Below are 23,980 nucleotides of genomic sequence, written 5' to 3' on the forward strand. Positions count from 1 at the left end.
ATACCAAAATTTAAAGTATTGTAGGCTTAGAGAGCTAGAAAGGCCTTAGAATTCATAGTGCTTGTTGTGGGGGATAATTATACACCCTCATTTTGCAGATTAGAAAACTGAGGCTTGGAAGGAGGTGTCAAATATCTTGTTCAGAGTCACTCAGGTTAAAAAATGGGAGAGCCGAGATTTGAACCCAGATCTTCTGCCTCTAACCTCAGTAGCCTTTTTAATTCTTATTGACCCAAATGGAGAGTCCTAATGATTTCAATAGATGACATTGTTTCAATTATAAAAGAGAGAGACTACAGAATTAATTTCTTAAGGCTTAAATGAAATTCTGAAGCCTGGACATATGTAGATATTTGGAATTCTATGTGGACAGCAATTAGCAAAATGAAATAAAACTTAAAAGTTCATATGCTGTAATTCTCATCTTAAATATGTATATAGCTATGTAAATATGTTTGATAGATGTATGACATCTGTTGAGGTGGAAACTTGTCTGGAAGAGATGTTTTGTGATTAAAACAAAAACTTTTAAGTCATCAGAGAGTTAATGCTAGCTTCACAAATGGAAGTGTGGTTATTCCCTCATAATTTTTTGAGTTAAAGGAAACCACTTACACATAGTGCAGGTGCTTTGCTTTTTGCCTTTAGATTCTTTGTCTTCTAACCTCAAAATGTAGTTATGAAGCAGAAATTCTTGTGCTTAATCTATGACTGTCAGCTGTGCCTAGGATTTGGATAGCTAAGGGGGGGAGTATGCCTGTTGAGTCTGTCTGTTTAAAAAATATTAGAAAGACTCAAGGGGTAGCAGTTATGCTGCTGTCTGTGAATGATCCCTGGGGACTAACAGTGTTGTCCAAGAGGTGCAAATACTCTCCCCCCAACCTCCCCAGCTGTAAGTTAGACTATTTGCTGAGCTTAAAGTATACAAGCTTTGTAGGTCTACTTCATAATCAGTAATTGAACCATACAGTTTAGATGCTATTTAAAGGGAAGAACCATCCCCATTATGTGCTTAGCTCATCAACATATTTGCTCATTTAACTATTGCTTTAGAATATATGCTTCTCATTAGCATTCTTATATTTTCCAATCCCTCTCTTGCTGTCCATTTGATCAGCTCATCTTCTCTGTCCTTTTAGGCTACTTTTTAATTTATCAGCTAGTTAAAATTTTTATGTTTAATACCAAAAATAAATGTTAAGGTTTTGACAGACATTGAAATTTTGTTATAGTTGGTACCAAAAATGTGCTAAAGTGTCCTTTGATTTAAGCAAATCAACTTAGTTTTTAACTTAAAATCTATATTCCTGAGGCTATTGTCCTGTAAAGAAACTGCTGATTGGATTACTTATATTGGTTTGTTTTTGCTATGCTAACTTAAAACAAAGCATCCTTTCTGTCTTTCTTTTCCTAATTCTTTTCAATTATGACTTTTGTTGTATTATAATAAATTGGATATTAAAATAAGTTAGTATTTGTAAATAAAAAATTGGAGTGGAAAATGTTAGTGTGTATATATAGATATGTATATATGTATATATACATCTGTGTATATGTTTTATATCTCTATCTGTATATATAATATATCTATATCTATCTATATAAAAATGACTTTAGAGATCATCTAGGACTCTTACCCTCATTTTCATCTAATTCTGGATTCTGGGCTCTGCCAAATTGTATAAGAAATTAAATAAACCATAGTTTGGCATGGAGGGCTATACATTATCTATTACCTCTTCGTTATCTATTTTAAAAGGCCAAGGGTAGTGCAGATAGTCCATGAATAGTAAAAGTCACTTATATTTTGTATTTACATGGTTTGCATAATACACTGTAACTTGGGATTTTGTATACAACAAATTAATGAAGAATGAAGCCAAGCTGAAGATTTCACTCAGGAGGAAATGGAAACCTGTGTATACAATTAATCACTCACCCTCTGCTACCTTCTCATGTTGGGGTTAGTATTATCTTGGATTGATTAAAAAGCGCCTAGTTTAGGTAGAGTTCTCCAAAGCTTGCCTGTGTGTGTTACCTTTCTTGAATACAGGAAAATACTTTGGTTTAAAAGAAATTTTGATAGTTTATTCATAACCCCTCCCCTAATCATAGCAATTATAGGGGCCTGGCTTAGAAAATCAAACTCCTTTGTTTTACACAAGAGGAAGCTGAAATTTAGATGGTGGCTTACCCAAAGTGACATAAATAATATGCAGCTGAACTAGGATCAAGGGAATCTTAAATCTCATTTCAGGCCCTGCTAGAAATAGGCATTAGAGTGGTGGGAATGAACAATTCTGGACCGTTAACAGAAGACCTAAAGTGCTCAATGATAGTATCCTTAAAACTGGATGAGATCAAGGTTTGTAATGGATATGAATAGAAATGCTAGGTATTAGAAAGTCTAAGGTAAACTCTTCAATAAGAGCATTGGGAGTAGGCCATCCTTTTCTAGTTACCTTGAAATTGTTTTCTCACGATATATTTTGTATACATGAGAAAAAACAGTGGTGTTTAGTGATGAATTTTGAATAGTATAAAGGTAGTATGAATTTTACATGGAAACTTGGCAGTATGACATAGTCAGGAGGAGTCAGGATCTGGGTTTTAATTCTGTCCCTGCTACTTAACACTTTCAGGAAAAGTAATTTTAAAATATTACGCAAACCAAATAATTAACCTGGCAACATTTAAAATCATTTTAAAGAAGTTATTTCATAAAGCACAGATAACAGATACCTGAGACTACCTCTTAAAACTCTAACCTCGTCTACTTTTATCTTCCGATGATGGAAACTTTATATTATAACGAACACTGAGGAGTTAAGAAACTTATCTAAGTTACATACCATGAAACTGAGTCTTCATCCAGTTTCATTTTTCCATTTCATAAGATGAGAGTGGTAGGGAGCACCTCATAATTTTAGATGTTTAGCAAGCTGGAAAAGGTTTTTTTGTTTGTTTTTTAAGATAGAAATAAGACTCCTAAAAATTGGTAGTTTTCCCAAATTCTTGTTTTTCTGATTTGCACACTTTGCCTAGAAGAACATATCTCTTAGTATCTTAGGTATCGGTCTTTCTGGTAGAAAGTACCGTCTTCCTTCCTCTTTGCTTAGACCAAGACCACCAGATGAAAGGAGAGAGGAAAGATGTGGTATGTGTCTTGTTTATCTGACATGGGAGAGTATGTAAGCTGGGGACTCTGCTCCCTTGAATACAACTTATCTTAGCCAATGCCAGCCCTTGAATCTTTGTAGTAGTAGGTAGGAGTGATGCCTTAAGCTAATGATGTCAAACTGAAAAAGAAACTGAGGGCCACTAATCTGTATATAAGGATACTTGTGGGCCACATATTGACTTTATTTTGCTATGTATGACTGAATTATATTTTAATCTGGTTCTGGCCACACTCTAGTGTTCCTAGCCCTTATGGTAGGCAGGTGCTCTGTGTGGCACCTCTGCCTTAAGCCATGTTTACCAGTTTCATGGAGCATGTTGAGAACCATTGCAGCGCTCTGGACACTTTTCAGTACTAAGACTTGTAGGCATATTGGACAGTTGGAAAGGCTAATAAGTGGCATTTCTGTAGTATGTGACAGTTGTCAGAAGACTTCTCACAAGTTATCTAAAGTAAAACTTTCTTCATCATTTTCCAGCGATGGAAATGATTGATTACTTGGGGATGTTATAACTGCTACATTTCTGTTATAAGTTCTAAGACAGCAGCATGTCTAACTGTCCCTGTTTCCATATGTATGTACATACACATATATACACACATATACACATGTACACATATAATATGTATATATTATATATTTAATAAATACACATTTAATATATTACATATGATATATTAAATATATAATATACACGCACACTGGTAAGAATTATGTGAGGTAGGCCTTCTGGAGCTAAAAGAACTAGTTAGGATTTTTAATGATTATGTCCCTATTTAAAGTTTTACTTTAATAAACTACTTTTAAAAAATTCAGTGATCTTTTTCTGGGGGTCAGTTTATGGAGGGGATAGGTAGAGGGTAATTGAATAGATTTGTACAGAAGGTCTGTTAATAACTAAATGATTAAAAAACATAATTGATTTACCATAATTAAAGTATAAAGCAACTTACATCATGATGTAGTTTAAAAAATTAATCAAGAATATAATAGCTTTTGACTTTTGACTAATAGCATTTAGGGAATTAGTATTCTTGTGTATGCCTATGATTCACATTTAAAAAAAATTAGAATAACTCATAAAATCAAATTAACTCTTAGTATACTCATTTGGAAAAGAAAAACTTTGTCATGTGCAACAGTTAATTGCCATCTTTTAGCAGTTTTTGGTACCAGAGGAAGCAGATATAATGGCTCAGTTGAGGTATGAAGTTTATCTCTGTGAATTTAATTTTATTTATGTTATCAGTAAGAATACTTGATTTAACTTTATTACTTTTTGTGACTAGTTGGAAATTTCATTTCACAATTAAGACACTTAGCACCTGATTGTTTTCTCATATTCCTTTTAATATTTCATTCATTTTCAATGTCAATTTTATGTGATCTAAAAATTTGAAAACATTTATGTAGGGAATCAACTCCATTTCTATGATGGAGTACAGTTCAGCTTTATATCTGCATATGTGAATGAGTAGAACATTTGTCAGGTAACTGAATACAGTGAAAAATTTCATGTACTTAGAATTTAAATGTTTGAATTACTTAACAGTTTGAGAACATTCCTACTCTTAAGAATTACCATAGCACCTTTTTGAATGAAGATTCATACTTTTTCCTGTATGCTTTTCCTTGTTCTATGTGTTTCTTCACATGATAAAATGATAGCTCTAAGGTATACTAAGGAATGCTAGTAAGTAAGCTAATGAAGCTAGCTATAGCTAGAATGGTAAGTTAATGTAATCATTTACTACATAGTAACCAAAACATTCATGGACTGCTTTTTTTGTCAAGAAATCCTCTTCTCAAACATTGTACTGTAAGAGTTTAACCTTTTGAATGATAGTAGAGAACAAGGAATGATGTAAGTTAACTTTTAGTCCCTCTACTGGCAAACTCTTTAATAGCAGAGTTTAATTTTGGGGGGGATTCTCTTCTATTGTTAATAATTCATAAGTATTAATTTCCTATTATGTGTCAGGCATTGTACTATTGGGCTAAGTACTGATAATTCAAAACCAAAATGATAATCCCTGCCCTTAAAGGGGCTTACATTCCATTTGGGTTCTGATTACATACGACTTAATGGAAAAAAAATTGTTTCCAGTATCCTATGTTAAATGAAATTAGGAAGCCTTCATGTTTAAAATATAAATGTTATTAGTTTCAGAGAAATTTTGAGACTTTATCAAACAGGCTATTTTGGAGATAACACTGTTGTCTTCCGATATTGATTTGGTTTATTATTGTATGTGTAGCTTGAACTTTCTGAATGTTGGGTCATTTTTTTATAAAAACTGATCCTATGGTATCTCCTTTTTTAATGTTCTGATTGCTCCTGGACCCCTCTACCTTTAGAGTGATTATCAGTATTAACTGTTGCTGTTTCCCACCCATCCTGATGTCTTTCTTCTTCTTGACCTCATTAAAGGTCCCATGCCCTGGCTGCTTCTTAAACAGGCCTATTCAATGAATGGGCGTTGCCTCACCCTAAGCAAGTACCTGCCAAGACCTTGGCCTGAGGGGCCCAAGGTCTCCAAGTGCATTTTGGGCCATCTCCAGTCATCCTGATGAAATGTCTGGTCACTGGATCCAGATGGCTCTGGAGGAGAAGTGAGGCTGGTGACCTGTGCAGCCCTCCCTCACTCAAAACAAAGTCAAGTGCAAGTCATGTCATCATTTCTCTGATGGCATGGTCTTCTTCAGCACTGGAGGACGAACATTATTAGCAGAGTATTAATAGTAAAATATGATTATTATATTGCCACTAGGAGAAAATATGAAAGAATAACATTCATGAATTTATTTTCAACTTCTGAAATTGCTGAAAAACTTAATTTTCTTAAAGTAATCTATGCTGTAAGCATAAGCTCTTAAGTCAACATTTTAAAATATGTTTTATTTTATGGCGAGTCTGTTTATCTGACCCAATATATTTCATAGATTTAAATTTCTAAAGGGATCTTAGAATTCATAAAGTCTAGTCCCCTCATTTTATAAATAAGGAAAATGAGGCACAGAAGTGTTTTTGCTTATTCAGGGACACACAGCTAGTAAGTATTTAGGACAGTAGTTGAACCCATGGTTTTCTGACTCCACAACTGTACTCTGTCCGCTCACTTTACTGCCTGGAAGGATCATAGTCATTTGTGTAGGTTTTATCAAACAAAAGTCTTTTTTTTTTTGAGAGATGTGGGTTGCTGATTAAAGCTTTTGAATTTCCAGTCATTTAGGTGAGCTCATATTCAGGTTTAGTTGAATAGATATATTCAAAATCAAATCTTCACTTTGGAAAGTTTTTGATCTACATCTGTTTTCCTCATACTTATCTTCAGACATTAAATATTTTAATTTACTGAAGACTTTTATTAACTTTCATCAAAGTATACCCTTAAAAATGATTAATGTGTTAGGTGTATGTTGATTTTATTTGTACACCTCCTATATACCCACATATACATATATGTGTGTATATGTATATGTTATAAACTTGGGTCCATTCATTTTCACTCTATCTTAGAGGAATTCTTGGGTGAATGGAGCAGATTGGTGAAAAGTTTTTGCTTTGTAATTTGATACTGACCCAAGGGATAGGCAATAAAAAAAATAGCAGGAACAAATGAGGTTAAGAACTGACATGACGTACACTTTAAGCGATGTGGTGTTAGTATAATTTCATTAAATAGCATATATACTTGAATCTTATAACAATTATAGATTAGCTGGGGAGGTCAGTTTTCAATGCCATCTGAAAAGGTTTAAGAACAAAGGTGGTCTAATTTATAAGATAGTCAAATGTTACGGTTCCTGAAGATTCATTATAGTAAGACTTCAGTTTTTAACCTGACAAATTTTTCAGTATAACCTGAGCAATTTTTAAGCTTTATATTAATTCACTGAAGTTCAACATAAGCCTGTACCAAAGGTGATGGCCTAAATGAGACACATTTGCACAGTTTTAATATGGGAATTTGTTTTACTTGACTGTTCATTACAAGGGTTTTTTTTTTTTAATTTCTCTTTTCTCCAATGGGGTGAGAGAAAATAAATGCATGTTAATTTTTAAAGATGTAAAAATTCACATTTTAAAAGCATTTTATGTGTAAGATACTTAGGTGAGTAGTGAACTTTAAAAACTGCCTTTTGAAAGGCAGCAGAAATAATTTCTTTCTGAAGGGATTTTATGTATTGAGTCTAGTTAGGGGATGGAATGAATGCATGAGAGAATAACATGGTGGAAGACAAAATTAAATTCTGAATTCTGTGGCATGCTTTAAACGTAGAAGTTCAGAGGATTGTCAGTGAAGGCTAGAGTACTCAGTGAAAGTTTCATGAAGTACAAAAGACTTCACAAGCAGCCGTTTAGGGAGATGGAGAGAAGATCCCATTGAGTGTGGGAATATCATGAACAAAGTCAGAGGCAGGAATGAGAATTCTCTGCTTTTGGAACCGACCAGCCTAGAATAGAACAAAGATTAGAGGAAATCAGTATGTCAGAATCCCCTTCCATAAACTAAAAGTTGAGAGTTACTTTTAGGTGGGGGAGGCTAAAAAGATTGCCCCTATTCAATGTGCCTGAGGTGTAGGGCTTGGGGTCCTTTAGGTCTGGCTGAATCCAAGTTCAGGTCTCCTAAAAATACGCTGTAGTAGGAAAACTGTCGGAGAAGTGGATTGTGGTTGGATTATTTTGGCAGAGAAATGTAATTTGATACTGAAAAATAGGAATTCTAAGTTTCTGAGCAGCATAATGATATGAAAGTCATAAAAAAAGATGAACTGAGTAACAGTATGGATGATGAATTCAATTCAGGAGTGTGTTGAGAGGCTATTGAAGAAACCTTGAATTATAGTAGCAGGAATGCAAATGAGGTGTGTTGTAGGAAGAATTGGTTACTAAATGTGTAAAAATTAAAATGAAGAAATAGAATGAGCCAAAGGTACAGGAATTATAGGGGAATGGAGTTATCATTGTCAGGGAATTTGAAAACAGATTTGTTGTGGGGATAGGATGAATTTGATTTGAAAATAGTTGGAAGTTATAGTGTAACATCTTAGTGGAAATGTCAAGCAGAGATTAGGGAGAGAAATTGTGTGTGTGTGTGTGTGTGTGCGTGCATGCACATGAATGTTTAAAACTAAAACTAAGGTCAAGGCTTTTAAAATTACTGAGATAGTAATGTTTAAATTATGTTCTTCTAAAAATGACAATAAATACATTTGGTGTCTAATTTTACAATAATGCCTTTTAATTATGTTTGATTAATTCTTTTTTGATTAATTCATAATGACTTGGACATTTTGTGATAGATTTTCCAAATTCTCTTTGTAAAGTTGCCATTTGATCTAAAATATAGAGTACTTAAATACCAGGAGTCATGAATTGGATTTCAATTCCATATCTATATGGACTTTGTGCCTGAACTCTGGATATAACTCTGGATAGTTCCAATTCAAAAGGATGTTTAGAGCAAATGTATACCCGCACACAAACGCGCACACACACACGCATACATACACACACTGTGTACATATACAAAATAAACACATTAAAGTCTTCCTTAAAAAGCAGTATATTTAAAAATTATTGTTAAAGTTTAATGGAAAAAAATCTTGAATTAAAAAAGCCAAACTTTTTCAAGAAATGCAACGTAAAGAATATAATGGGAGGCAATATGGTGTAGTACATAGAGAGGTAGCTTTGCAATCAGAAGACCTGGGTTCAAATCCTGTCTCTGGCATGCTTGTTCCATAACCTTGAATGATTATCTTCATCTCTGTGCCCTACGTGACTCTCAAGACTACCAGAGATGATATGGATTTGTGCTGGTGGAGCAATCTTGGAAGCCTTTATTAAGCATCTGCTGTGTGATATGATGCCAATTGAAATCATCCTTTCCCTCAAAGAGCATATGTTCTAACTAAGAAGCTAACATACATGTCCATGTGTTTTTCTGCGTGTACATACGTGTATATATATATATATAAGTACAAAATGGATACCAGAAAATCTTTATGGGGAAGACATTGGCAGTTAAGGGGTAGGATTGAGAGGGATCAGTACTGGTCCCTCAGAATGTGATACTTGAGTTGAATATTGGAGGAATTTAGGGGTTCCAAGAGTTGGAAGGGAGGAGAAAGCACCCCAGGTAAAAGAATTTCCTTACTGAGGTCTTTATACTGATGTATTTTGGATACAAGTCTAATTAAAGAAATTTGAATGTTCTGCATGTTGAAAGTTTGTTTTAGGTGTTTATGAAGAACCTAATTCAAGGAAAAAAAACTAAACAATGAGGGTTTAAAGGAGAACCTACGTTTCTTTGATTTTTATTTTTTTATAATTTATTTTTAGTTTTCAACATTCATTTCCATAAGTTTTAAATTTTTTCCACCTTCCTCTCCTCCTATTTCCCTAAGACAGCATGCAATCTGATATGGGCTTTACATATACATTCTTATTAAACATATTTTACTTTAGTCATGTATCGAAGAATTAGAACAAATGGGGGGAACCATGAGAAAAAAAAACAAAAAAAAGATCAAATAGTATGCTTTGATCTGCATTCAGACTCCATATTTTCTTCTCCCGGTGTAGATGACATTTTTCTTCATGAGTTTTGGAATTGTTTTAAGTCCTTGCATTACTGAGAAAAACTAAGTCTATCAAAGGCAGTCATTGTGGCTGTTACTGTATACACATCATTGATTTTTAGTTTTACATGAATCATATAAGGCATTAATGATCTATAATTATTTGACAAATAAAAATCACTTCTAAATTATCTCAATGACAAAATTTTTATTTTATAGATTTCTAAAATGAGGTATATAAAGTCATTCTATCAAAAGTTCCCCTTAACCTACTTGTTACAGCATTTCCACTGTTTCTTGGCATTGGTACTTTGTTTCTGTTAATCTTGTGGACAGCATTTTCCTGTGACCATTAATTTCCACCTAAAACTTAGTTTTCAGTGTTATACCTTGAGCTCTTAATTATGCTTTTATTTAGCAGCCCTAGTGTTTTTCGCAGGAAGTCAATCATCTTTTGTCCTTCCGCCTCTTCTCTCAAACCCCTCTTTGGGTACCCAGGACAGATAGCAAGTGCTTATTTTCTTTGTTCTGCTTGCTTTTTACTCTTCTAAACCCAGCTCAAATGGAACTTTTTTCTTTGAATCGTTTATTGATTCCCTACAGCCAGAAATACTTTTTGCCTTCTCTATAATTTAACACTTTTTTATTGTACTTGTACATTTTACCTTGTATTTATGGTTGTATTCATGTGCCTGAAGTTCCCCCCCGCCCTCCACAACCATCCTCCCCACAGCTAACTGCCAGTGTTTCTCTCCCCACTCCCAGTTACCTTGTATTTATTTTATATACATTTAGGTGTATGTGATGTCTCTCCTAAGAAAAGGTAACGTCCCTGAGGGCAGGGAGGGACTTGCTCATTTTTGTCTTTTTGTCCTTATTGCCTCATAGTACCTGGCACATTAGGTGCTTTATAAATGTTTATTGATAGAGGAATCTCTCAGATAAGGTGTGTTGAATTCTGTGAAGGCAGGAACCATTTTGCTCTATATTGCCCATAGCACCTGGTATAGCTCCTTGTACACATATATAAAGTCCTCTGTGTATGTCTTGTAAAAGAATGAGAATCCTTTTCTCTACCAATGCGAATGAGCAACTGGTATAATTACTACAATTTCAGAGTTTCCTGGAGTGTCCTAGCCAGTAATTGTTAGGGGTGGAACTTGAACACAGGCCACTCTTGCTCCACGACTGGGTTGAGTGTTGGATGTTGGACCTGGCATCAGGAAAATCTGAGATCCTATCCAATCTCAGGTACAAGTTGTGTGACCTTGGGCAGATTGCTTTAATTGCTGTCTATTTCCTCATCTCTAAAATATGGATAATAATAACAGCTACTTACCAGGGTTATTTGGATAAAATGAGATAATATTTGTAAAGCACTTTGCAACCTAAAAGCACTGCAGAGTGCTACCTATTACTGTTCCTATTTTTTGTCTCTGACATTTTTAAGTATGGAAGTGATTACTCTTATGTCTGTTATTGATAGTTTATACAGTATACAGTGTCTTGTCTAGTCTTACTACATGTTTACGAATGGCAGGATTTTTAAATATTTGATTTTAAACCAGAAATTTAGACAAAAGCCTGATTTATTAAAAGCTTATTGTACACAATAATTATAATGTTTTTTTTACTCTTTTAGGGAAGAAACCCTTTTTTCCTGGAGCCAGCAATAATTATAACAATTACCGATGGGAGCAAGTTGACTACTACCAGTGGAGTCCAGGAGGAAGTAAGTTTCGCTTGCTTTGGCATTTCAAAATACAAATGCAGTTTTAAAAAACAATTTTCGTATACAGTCAATTCTGGGTTATCTTCTAGTGGATTATATAATCTTTACAGTTTGTGATAATCCAAAGCTATCTTTCTCCCATTGCCTATTTGCTAAAGTGTGTGTTGGGTAGGGGGAGGGGGCCACTGCTTTCTAAAACCAAATGTCGCATAAGCGTTTTGTCACCTCATATCGTATCATCTCCTTTAGCATGGGAAATTAAGAGTTGACTGTATGCAGTTTAGTGGGATGACCATCTTGGATCTCTTTTTGGCATAAGATATTTGTACAGTAATGTGGATTTCCTTTTAACTTCTAAAAAGTAAATTGCGTATTTTTTTGTGAAATAGGTAAAAAATATTTTTAAACTTCTCAGTTATATATAGCATTTGCTTGAGAATCTTGTTAACCCTCAGATTATTTATTGTCTATGGGAGGGTTTGAATAAGAAGAGAAAAATAAGCATACTCAATAGTGGTAATCATCTAGCTTTATAATCACATGTTATTAACTAATGAAATTGCCAGAGAGTGTGGAAATATGGTATTGACTTATTAGAAAAAATTGCTAAATTTTTTTCTTCTGAATAGTCTATAGGGAGAACAGGGAATTGAGATCATGGTTGTTAAAAAAAAGTTAAAATTTTATTTAGATTATAATCCAAAATTAAGGTGTCCTCTTTATACCATATATTAGTTTAAGAATTTTCCTTAGCCAAAATTTTGAATTCTTCACTTCTTGTGGCAGGAGTTGACAATGTATAAATTTAACCCGCAGATAATACATTTTATTTATCTTTCTATTTTAAACTTCTTTCTACCTATCTTTTTTTGATAGCTGTTAATAAGTAGTCAGATTGAGTTTTGTTTCCTTCTCTATTCATTGGGCTTTCTTTGGGAAATTTGATGAAAACATGAAATAGTCAGAAAATGGAAGAAGGATTGTTTTGGTGTGATGAACATTCATTAAACATTATTCCTTAGTTTTAGTAAATTAATAGCTCTTTCCTGATTTTGTTTTTAGCTGTTTTTGGTTGATTTCATATTACAATTGAAAAAGTTGCTCTTTTTGCTTTCTACTTTTAACTTCTGGTGAGGAGTTCCTTTAAGTATATATATACATATATGTGTCTCTAAGTGTGTGTGTGTGTATGTGTATACATATATATGCATGTATGTGCCTTTTGCCCTTCATAAAAATATATTTTGGGCATATGGTTAGGTTTTATCTGACAAATCACTATTTATCTCTGCTTTGTTTGGACTATTTTGTCATTTGTTCTTCTGTGGCCCTTTTCTCATCTGTTTATATACTGTACAATATTTTGATTTGTTAGCTGACATTGGGATGTCTTCTGTTGTAGTCTTGGGAGAAGTCTGATTGTCGACTTAAAGTTTGAGAGGCATTCCTCAGGAGAAGGGCAGGAAAGGTGACCTGTGTCAGTATTAGATGAGTTACACTGTTGGAAATATGTATCATGTTATACTTGTGTGGGAAAATAAACTTGATGTTTCTGAACTCTTTTTGTAAATATGGTTTGTTCTTAGTTCTATCAATATGACCATAAGAAGCAGAGTTATTTTGTTGCTTGATGTAGTTCTGACTCCTGTTACCTTTTTGTCATCTTTTTTCCTGGCAACATCTAAAATAATGTACTAAGTGTAGGGATACCTTGGGGCTATGTAAATAATAGTTATCAGGGCATCATGGATTTCTTTTTTCTCCCTCTACTGGGTGATTTTTACCAAAAGGTCAAAAGAATCACTAATAATCTTATAATGCTGTGAAAGATCTAGGTGTAGTGGTTCAAAGTAGAAGTATCCATAATTTCCCCAGTGTAACGATGTGACAGATGTGAAAAGTTGAAACACTCTACAGATGTTTTGTTAAATACAAATGGCTTGGTGTAGTCACACTTTGGTTCTTTATACATCATGACAAAAACTTGTTTCATGTATAACACGTCATATTTCAGTTACATAATAATTTAATGATTGCTGATACAGAGATCTGATACTTTGATTACTTAAGGTAGACTGTTAGTAACTTTAGTGGTATGTTTAGTAAATTTGGTGATGAAAGTACAGTAATAATGCATTACTAACGCTAAACTGAGGTATTCTGTAAACTCAAGATCAGAGTACTGGTGTTTTCTTCTAATAGAATTTACCTTATCACACCAGATTTTTATTGTTATGCTATACTTTGACAGAAATATTTGGGTTTTTGTTCCATTAGGATTGAGACTTTCTCCATTTTTGAAAAGCCTCTCTGGACCTTAAAACTATATTGATACTGTGGTCTAATGGGATATGTGTATGTGTGTTTTTTTTAAACTGTGTAACCTGTGGAATTGACTTCAGTAGATAAAGTGTGATATATTTTGATTAGATGAAGAGAGTATTCCCTTCTGTTGACCAGAGAACTCTTGAAGTGACTGAAGTTCCCTTGGAGCTTCTTCACTGCATGCAGTTTAGTTAATTATACTAAGAAACCATTTGGTTTGATTATTTCCAAATGACTCATGAAAAAAAGGAAAAGTTGGAGGTTTTTTCAGATCATATTTTAAAAGGAAGCTACTTGATAATCAAAAGAGAGATGTACAATACAAATGATGTTGAGTATTTCCTATCTGTGCTCCTTAATGAGTAGCTCATCACTTGAGTAATTTGCTGGCTCATCTCCTTGTCTCCAAGGAAGCAGCACCCCACTTCCCAAATCATTTTCCTGAAAGACATACTGGTCCATTTTTTCGAGAACTTAGGGTATTTCCCCTTTGTCTGCTAGCCTTGATCTAAACCCATGTTCCTTTTCAAAGGCCTCCATAATCTCACCATATCTTACCTATATTCAACTTTATTTTCTACTCTTCCCCAACTTCACCTGCTGTCAAAGAATCTTTACTGTATCCAAAGCATGTCATGTGATTCCCCACCTGAAACCTTTTGTCTGTGCTATGCCCCAACCCCGTAATATTCACCTCTTTTTGAAGTCTTTGTAAATTTTACACATCTTTAAGAATCTTCATTTCATGTTGTCATAAATAATAATAGTACAAAAGAATTAACATGGTGTTTTAGGCTTTAAAGTTGTGCTTTATTTGATCCTTAAAATAATCCTGTTATGCAAGTAGTAAAATTTAATTTTCCTCATTTTAAACAGAGAAAACCAAACCTTCGTAGTAATGTTATGTTACTTGTCAAGGGTCTCATGGTTTGTGTAGATAGAACTGAGATATGAATGTGATACTTTTGAACTTAAATCCATTCTTAGGTAGAAAATCAAGTTTAAAAAAACCTAGTGTTTTCTCCACTAGACCCCAACAGCCATTGTACATTTGGAGTTTGCACCATACTGTTTATAGTTAGATATAACTTGTTTTCCACAATACCTACCAGAGTGCTGGATTCATAACATATGCTCAGTCAGTACTGGATTGATTGATCCTAGGCAAATTAGTGTTGTGGCCAATAACCTCTAAGGCACACTTTATACTTGTAAGCTGTAAATTGCCTGTCTCTGTTTTTGTGGCACTGCTTTTGTTTACCTTCAAGATAGGGCATCTAGAGGAAGGATGATCATATAATATAAACTCATGGGAAGCTATATGGTTCTTGTATAAGAGCAAATTCATGCCTTTATCTCTCACATTAACTTCTGACTTTATGCAAATGTCATACAGACAAATTGTAGTGCTCTCAATAAGCAGGCATACACACATAGGTAGATAGATACAGACATATATCTATATCTATCTATATGCACACAGAGGAAAGAGGAACGTGTCTTTTAGCAAGTGAATTAAGTCTTGTAAGAGACTTTAATGCAGTTCATTTGTATGATTTGAGAGGAATGCACATTACCCAAAGACAAAATTATAGCTGACTATTATAACTGCTAGTTCTCCATAAATAATCTTTTACCTTGATTTTACTTTCAACCAGTTTTCTATTAAATTGTCATTATTTACAAAGTTTCACTGCAAAACAATAGGCCATTCATTAAACTGCCGATTTAGTAAAGTACATACTTGATCTGAATAATGGTCCATATGAGGCAGTGTTTTATTTGACAAGAGGTATGTCTTCTGTGACATTAACTGGTAAAATCACTTGAACGGGATTGTTACCAAGGTGGCAGAGTGTTTTGTGTCCCAGATTAAAAACTTGGGATATATATGATTGTTTTAATCTATGTTTTATTTGATGCCCAAGTGTGTTGTATGCTTTTCTAGAACATTAATATAGCAATTTATGTAGGATTTTGCTTAATGCTTTTGGTGACACACAAAATCTGCTAGAATAATTTTCTAGTTGACTGGAGGTATAGGTTTTGTACATTTTCAGACAAAATCATGTAAAACTTATATTTTGTATTTTCACTCCTCTCACTGAGTGATTAGTATAACTCAGAAAAGATAGCAAGTCTCATATAACCAGTCAAATTACAATACAATAGTCAACTAAGATTTTGATGAACTCGCTTAACGAGCCAAGCATACCTTTTTCATTGCCTGTCCTACTGATGACAAGTCCTTTTGTATACTTGATGAATATCATGGCTGCAGAACTGCATTATACCTAAAATATTCAACCATCTAGGAGGACATAGTTGATGATACTGTTCGGTAGGCAGTCCAGAAGGTCTACCAGGTTATTTTCCTTAGCATATAGTGGTGAGATTCCGTGATAGGCATACCAGTGAGCATTTTAAAAAAAATTCTCATAGATGGCAATGATGGTTTATCTTTGAAATGCCCAGATGTGTGTCCACAATTCTTGCTATATATATTCATTAATGTTAGGATTGCTTTTTTTTAACCAAACTTTTTTTTTTCTTGGCCAAAATTTTTTTGATGAAATTTGCAGTGAAAAAGCATGTATTGTGCTTGCTGTTGACATTAAAGGCTATTGTTTCTCATTAGTTTTTCCAGTAAATATTATTCACGCTGATCAGGTGTGTCAGTGTTTTTGGCCTCAAGGTGCCTTTATCAAATTCTATTTCTAACCTCACAGGATTTGGCACATTAATTTATACAGTAGATGGTTTAATTATAATAGAGTTTTACAGGAAATGTCTACAGTGATCCTAAATTGGTGTCTTATCCTATATCTTATAGCTATGGATAGGTTAGTAGCTCTTGAGTTTTCTGGTGAAAGAAAGGACATAAACTAGGCTCTTTAGAACTTTATGTTGTCATTAATGCTGATTTCCCCACACCATTTCAAGTTATTAGTGGTTTTTTTATTCAGAAAAAGTAAACTTTAAAAAATCGGTTATTACATTGTGCATTTTTATAATGTCTCTAGCTACAAGTGTCAGGTATTAGTTTCTGATTTTACTGATTTCTTTTTTACTCATTTTCTGAAGTTACTGATTTCTATCTCTTACCCAACTTTTAACCTCTCTGATCCTTAGTTCCCTTCAAGTTTTTAAAGTCTATCTTCTGTCTTTACAATGTTTCTCTTGCATGACCTCCTTCCCACTTAACACAGCATCTACCCCTGGCTCAGGCCCTTGTCACCTCTCTTGGGTTGCAGGAGCCTTCTGAGTGGTCTCATTGCCAGAAGCCCCCCCTCAAACCATACTACCCCTTCCCTAACCTTCAAGAGCTCCCTATTACTGTCACAGTCAAATGTAAATCCCTTGTTTGGCACTTAATGCCCTTCACAATTTGGCCACTTGATACCTTCGTTGGCTTCTCATACTTCACTCCCCTACACACTTTGATCCAATTACACTGGCTTTCTTGCTGTTCTTAACACCTTGGATACTCCCATCTCCTATCTTTATGCCTTTGAATTAGCTGTTCATGCATGGAGCGCTCTCTCATGTAACTATCAGTTTTTCCTCTCCTCCTTAAAGGATCATCTCAAATGCTCCATTTTGCATGAGGCCTTTCATGTATCTCCTGTTTACACTGTATATATCTTGTATGTTGTTGTTTAGTCATTTCAGTCATATACAACTCTTCGAAACCCCATTTGGGATTTTCTTGGCAAAGATACTGAAGTAGTTTGCCATTTTCATCCCTATTTTATTTTATAGATAAGGAAACTGAGGCAAACAGCTAGTAAGTGTCTTAAGGCCAGATTTCAAATCTGGAAGATGAGTTATCCTGACTTCAGGCCCAACATTCTAACCACTGTACCACCTAGTATCTAGATACTTATTAGAATATTGTCTCTCCATTAGAACTTGAGATTTTTTTTAGGGCAGAGTCTTTCTAGTACAGCAGATGACACGTTGGCTGGTAGGAAGTCAGAATTTCTATTTTAAAGGTCTCTTTAAGGATCCATACTGATTGAAATGTATGAGTACTGCTATGTATTTTTGTTATTCAAAATTAGGCACAGCACTTAATTTCCTTATTCCTGATTTGACAAAACTCATCCAAAATTACTCCAAAGGGTGTCATATCTGGTCCCTGTAACTTATATTCATTTTTTATTCAGCCATTCAACAGTATTTATTTAGTTAAAGCCCAGTGTGTTCAGGTAATTTCTTTCTCCATCCAGACTACCCACTTTTATTCAGCTTATTATCTGGTTGCATTTTACCCTTTTGGGGTGTACAAGTTGAAACATATTGCTAGCATATTGTGAAAGTAATTTTTCATATTTGAAATTGATGATTTGAAAGGTAGTCTCCTTAGTTTGTTTTTAGGTAGGTGAAGCCTTTTCATTTCATTCTATTGGTAAATTTCCAATGATTTATAATTACATGGAAAGTGCACTCTTTTCAGTGAGGTCATTTGGGAACAGATTTTGAAGTGGGATGTTTCTATACACACACACAACTTTTTAAAAAAATGATATTTATAGAATAACTGGCTACTGTTATTCATGAAAAATTAGAAATGCAATAATAATTGAATTAAGCATTTCTGTGATTTTTCTAGGTAAAAAAATTTCTGATTTTCTTTCCAGAGGATGAAGGCACTTTGACCTTGCATCATTGGCTTGTCAGAACCAATAAGTAACAAATATAAGAAATTGCACATGTAAGGAAAATTTCATTTAAAAATGTTCCTTTCTCTCCCATCACAGTTTGCTTCACACAGACTACTAAACTGAAAACAGCATGCACAATATAATTACAAATAGAAGACTATACAAAAAGTATGAAAATGAGCAATATGAAATATAAGAACATTTGATTTTCCAAGATAAGCTCTTTGAGTAATAAAAGAAATGTTTTTCACCAACAAAATCTAGTAAGAATTTAGATAAAATGAATACTATCCCAACCTTGGAAATTGTTAAATCTTGGAACAAGTTACCAAGAAAGATTGAGGAATTTTCTTTCAGGAAGTATTTTAAAATAGGATAAATTCTCAACTTGTTCCTGCCTTAAAAGACTAGTTAATGTTCTAACATCCCTGTTGTATAGTAATTCCACATTACAGCATCTTCTTGGCTAGAACATAATGTTTGAAAGTAATACTTTATGAAAGGCATTTTAAAGCACTTGTACTTTATAATGAATGAACCAGTAGTGGTGAGGGTACTTGCCTGTTTTCTAGGGTGTTTAAAGGTATTTATTTTTGCAATCAGTCATGAGTCTATAATAGAAAATTCTAGATTATCCTTAACCACTCGTTTTCTTGTAAACTGTATAGAGAAATTTCTAGAAAGTAAAATAATAATTTGAAAATAATTAGGATAATATAAGAGATTCATATTTGCTTTCCTCTTATTCAGAATATCTGATGAGGAAGTCTAGGCTAACTACTCTAAAGCTACAGCCTAAAAGGATTAATTTCATCCCAGTAACATACGTTGGGAAAACATTTGATATCTATGAGATTTTATTGAAATAATAATCTTTCTTTTAAGAAGCAGTTGAATTAAACCTTGAAACATCCTTTTTTTTGTGTGTTTAGTCTTAGAACTTTTTCTTTTTACAGATATAATTTAAATGTTTAAGTGTTTTAAATTATCTAATCACAAATTTTAAAATTGAAATTCATCAGAATAATAGGACAAGAATTTTTAATATATATTATATGTATATATTACTATAGGCTAGTGGAAATGGGTGTGCAGTTTTAAAGACAGACCTTCCTTGTTCATCTGTGGTTGGTTATTATTATACAGTATTTAGGAATGCAACAGGGTTAGTTATTAGGATGTAAAAAGTGGCATGTGACAATTTTAGTAACATGGAATTTGTAATTCAAATTTGGTGATTGGGAAGTAATTTTTCTTAAACTTGTGTATATTTTAATATGTTCTTGAAAAATTCTAGAATTCAGTTTTAGTGCATTTCATACTTCCTCTGAGATAGAATTTGAGGCTGAACCTTGGTTCTGCTAATAGGAAGAACATATTCTCATGAGCATTCTTTGTAGCACTGACTGCCTTGGGTCTTCCTTGTCACTGGGTTATGTACTTTATGAAACACTATGCTAATGTGAGTTCCTATTGTGATTAGATTAGGCCTTGTGTTTTTTACATCCAGGGTTAGAAGTCTTTTTTAGTACTGTACTTGGTATGACTGGCTTCCTAGTCTCTTGCTTTTTGATTTTTCCTTCCTACTTTCCCCTCTCCATCCTTTTCTGATTTAGGATAGCAGTTTTACTTTTTAGCCATATTTTAAGAAAAGTTTTGTTCAGCAACTTCAGCAGGGTGTTGGAGTTTTGGTCATTGTATCAAAGCAAGGCTATATTTGTACCTAGACAAGGCTATTTTGGTTTATTTCCCATACCCCACATCTTGTCTTCTCAGTTTGAGTCACTGATTTTTTCCCCTTTGTTTTGTTTGTGGTTTTGATGTTTTCTTTCCTTTCAGCTGAAGGAGCAGTCCAGTGGTTTCAAGAAGTGCCAAGTGCACTGACTGTCTCATGATGACTGGTGCCTCAGGGAGGGTCATGATTCCTGGATACAGGATCGACCTGATCCTGGATGTCACTTCAAGCAGTCAGATCGTGGGGGAAATGCCTTGTCTAATGGCTAGTCTTCCTCAGTTCTTCTCAAAAGTCTGATGCTAGTCATCACAGAAGGCCTCAGAAAAAGCCCTAAAGGTGAGCAGAGTAGAGTGTAGTTCTCTCTGGGGGCTGTGAATATATGTTGGAGAATACATTTTTAAGCACCAACTTGACCTAGCAGAACCAGGTTGAATTAGACAATCAAATCTGATCCTACAAACTGATGTTTGAGGTATTAGAACCACCCTCCAAAGTTCAAGACCCCTTTAAAGGAAGGGCTCTTGGTATGCCTCCAGGATTTCAACTTTAGGGCTCTAAGGGCATTAGGTTAATTTTTTGGGGGTTAATTAGGTGTGTCCAGCACAAAAAGGATTGACCAGTGCTTTGGTTACATAATTTAACTCAGTTATTAGTTATGGCCTTTTAAGAAACTCTTAACACTTGTAGTAGTATGTATCTCCTGAACTTGGTATAGATTTACCAATTCTATTCTGGCTGTTGACTTTCAAGTTTCAACAGTTGGAGAGCTTTTGTAGTACATTGTTGTTTGGTTTGGGTAGGTTTACTTTTCACCACAGCCTCCTTTGAACCAGTTCCAGTTTATAGTAGGATCATGTAGATATTGAGGGATCCAACTTACTTAAGAATAGTTTCCTGAAGAATATGTCTCCCTATACCTATATTGTTAGAATAATGATGGTGACATGGGCTCTTAAATTTCTGACCATTTCTGTCAGTGAAGAGAAAGGGCAACTTTTCTCTTGCATTTTAAACATCTCCTAGAGTTTGTGGTCTGAATTATGAACTTTTGGGAACAGAAACAAAGAATAAGTGTCATTTCCCAGTTACTTCATAATAACCAGTCTAACCTATATTAATAATTACTAGGATGGACTTTTCCAGAATCTTTAAAATGAACTTTCTTACTCTGACAAGGTGAGAGCTTGAATGATCATAGTTGGATCTTACAACTGAACAAATGGTGGTTTTTTTATTGACCAAACATCCCTCCCCCCCCCCCCCCCCCGCCTGCGGTAGGCACAATATCTGCAGGTACACATTCCTTACTGACTAGCCTCAAAAGGCAGATATATTTACTTTTAAGATTTGTGGAAGTGAAACTTTAATGATGCTATTTTTAAGGTGATTGTTCACTTTGGACTGAACTGGATATTAACTGAATAGGAAGATACCTGCAAAACTGGATTATATGTGCTTAAATCAGTTTTCCATACTTATTTATTAGTACTTTGTTGCCTATAGTAATACATAGTCTCAGAGTTCTCCATGTGATCTATTCATTTTTGAAGACAATGTCTAACCAGTGGCTCCTGGAGTGCTTTCCTTAACACTTCATTTTTTGAGGTGTGTTTGTGTACTCTTATAACCTGTGAAGGTAGCAGTTGAAAGGAGGGGGGAGGCTTGTGGAGAGGGAATCCATGCTTCATATAATAATATCTAGAAATCATAGAATAGTTTTGCAGTTGAGTACTAAAGGGGAAATCTTGTCAAGTCCATCACTGTTAAGTGGATCGGAAAAACAAATTGTTATTCCCAATTGGAGCCAACTGGATGAGGAAGGAAATTGTATTTCTACTTTAAAAGAGGATAAACTGGATTGTAAGTGACTTCCATTTTAAGGGTTTCTTATATTCCTTTTCTGATCAGGTTGAAATAAAATTCTAGTTGTTTATATTAGATCAGAGTATTACAAAGTTAAAGTGTCCAAAGGATGTTTTACTTAATTTCTTCAAAGAGATATTTACTTATGAAAATAGGTTAAATAGATTTTTGGCTTAAAGGAAGTTAGTTAGGTTCCTTTTTGTTTGTAACTACTGACTTTAAAAAAAAATACATTCCTGTTTGAAAGTTTTGTTTACATTCCTAATGGACATATTGGGAAAGTAAAATAAAAGTTTGTTTTTGAACTGCCATTACTACTATAGTAGGCACAAAATAATTTGGAAAAATAGGTAGTTATGTATCTCTTAAATGAAAATTATAATGAAGAATAAGTCAAAAGTTGTGATTTTTTACTTTATCAGCTTTCTTTGAGCTTAATGATTAGGACAGTATTCATGTTTTTTAAAAATAAGAAGTATTTAACATACTTGCTTTCTCTGCTATGTTGACCTTACATATGTTTTTTACATGAAACGGATAAACCTTAAAAACCCCTATCCTGTCATATAAAAATGAAAGCTATTATAATTTTAATGGTAGATAAGCCTGAGTTTTTATTGATCTAACCTCAGTTAAAATTGTGAAACTGGGAAATTTTGTTAGAAACATAACCTGGGAAATTCAAAATAATGATGGGAGAGGGATTGTTTTTGTACTAATAAATTCTCAGTTATCTGACCTGTCTCACAGAATTATGTTTTAGATTTCCAAAAATTTTATGTTTTTGGATATGTTATGTTTAGATGATGATAAAAGAAGTAGTTAGATGGCGCAGTGGATAAAGTACTGGGCCAAGTTCAAATGTGACCTCAAATACTTCGCCAGATATGTGACCCTGAGCAAGTTACTTGACATCTGCCTCAGTTTCCTTAACCGATAAGAGGGAGGTAATAATACAGCCTGCCTCCCAGGGTTATTGTGAGAATCAGATGAGATAGTATTTGTAACATGTTTAGCACAGTGCCTGGCACATAGTCGGTACTTAATAAATATTTCCTTCTCTTGAACAGTAGCTCAACAATCACATATCTCAGTTCTCTCATTGCCCTGGAATATAGTATTCTGGACCTTGTTCGGTCTCCAAATAAGCTTTATAGGTAGATTCTTCTTAGTATACCCCTTCACATATTCTGTTTTCCCAGTGAAATTGAACTGTTCTCTAGTCCACTTTTGTCCATCCTTCTTCCATATCTGTGCTTTGATACATACTACTTCTCTGATGTTCGTTATAAATTATTCTCTTCATTCCTCTTGCTATTAAAAGCTCACACTTGGAGTTTCAACTTGGATGCTTTGATCTCCATCTACCCTAAGTAAGAGTGAACTCGTCCTTCTCAAATTTCTTAGAAGTTTGCTTGGTTCTTATTGGCCTCTGTGACATTTTGTCTTGTATCATAGTTATTTGTGTACATGTAATGTGCATCCTTTTACACTGTAAGCTCCTAGAAGGAAAGATCTGCCATTTTAATCTTTATATTGCTTGGTTTCTAGTGGAGAGCTTTGTGCATAGGAGACATTTAGTGTTTGTTGAGTTGAACTGTTTGTTGGAGTTTTACTCTTCGCTTCCATACAGACAACTTATTATACATTATTTCTTTAGTAATGAAGTAAAACATTGTGTCTATGAAATCTAGTAAATTAGTCTAGCAAACTGGCAGCATATAGTAGATTACAGAAGCCCCCAGTTCACAAACCGCTTCATAATTTTGTTATAGAAGTTTGTTTTTAAATTAGTTTGGAATTTATAATGCATTATAAATATTAGTAATAACATTAGAAGTGGTGCACAAGTTTTCAGACTAGCTAGCAAACAAAAGCCTACAAAACC

General features: G+C 34.0%; 1 protein-coding gene across 3 annotated transcripts in view; it reads left to right on the plus strand.

Annotated features, from left to right (window-relative positions):
- The window catches only part of INTS6 (integrator complex subunit 6), an 85,334-nt gene that overhangs the window by 14,419 nt on the left and 46,935 nt on the right, over positions 1-23,980 (plus strand). For all 3 annotated transcript variants that reach the window (XM_072610485.1, XM_072610486.1, XM_072610487.1), the window contains one exon: positions 11,413-11,502. In XM_072610485.1, coding sequence (XP_072466586.1) covers positions 11,413-11,502 — 90 coding nt within the window. The remainder of the gene's footprint in view (positions 1-11,412; positions 11,503-23,980) is intronic.

The sequence above is a fragment of the Notamacropus eugenii genome, chromosome 5 (genome assembly GCF_028372415.1).
Source record: "Notamacropus eugenii isolate mMacEug1 chromosome 5, mMacEug1.pri_v2, whole genome shotgun sequence".
In the NCBI taxonomy this organism is placed as follows: domain Eukaryota; kingdom Metazoa; phylum Chordata; class Mammalia; order Diprotodontia; family Macropodidae; genus Notamacropus; species Notamacropus eugenii.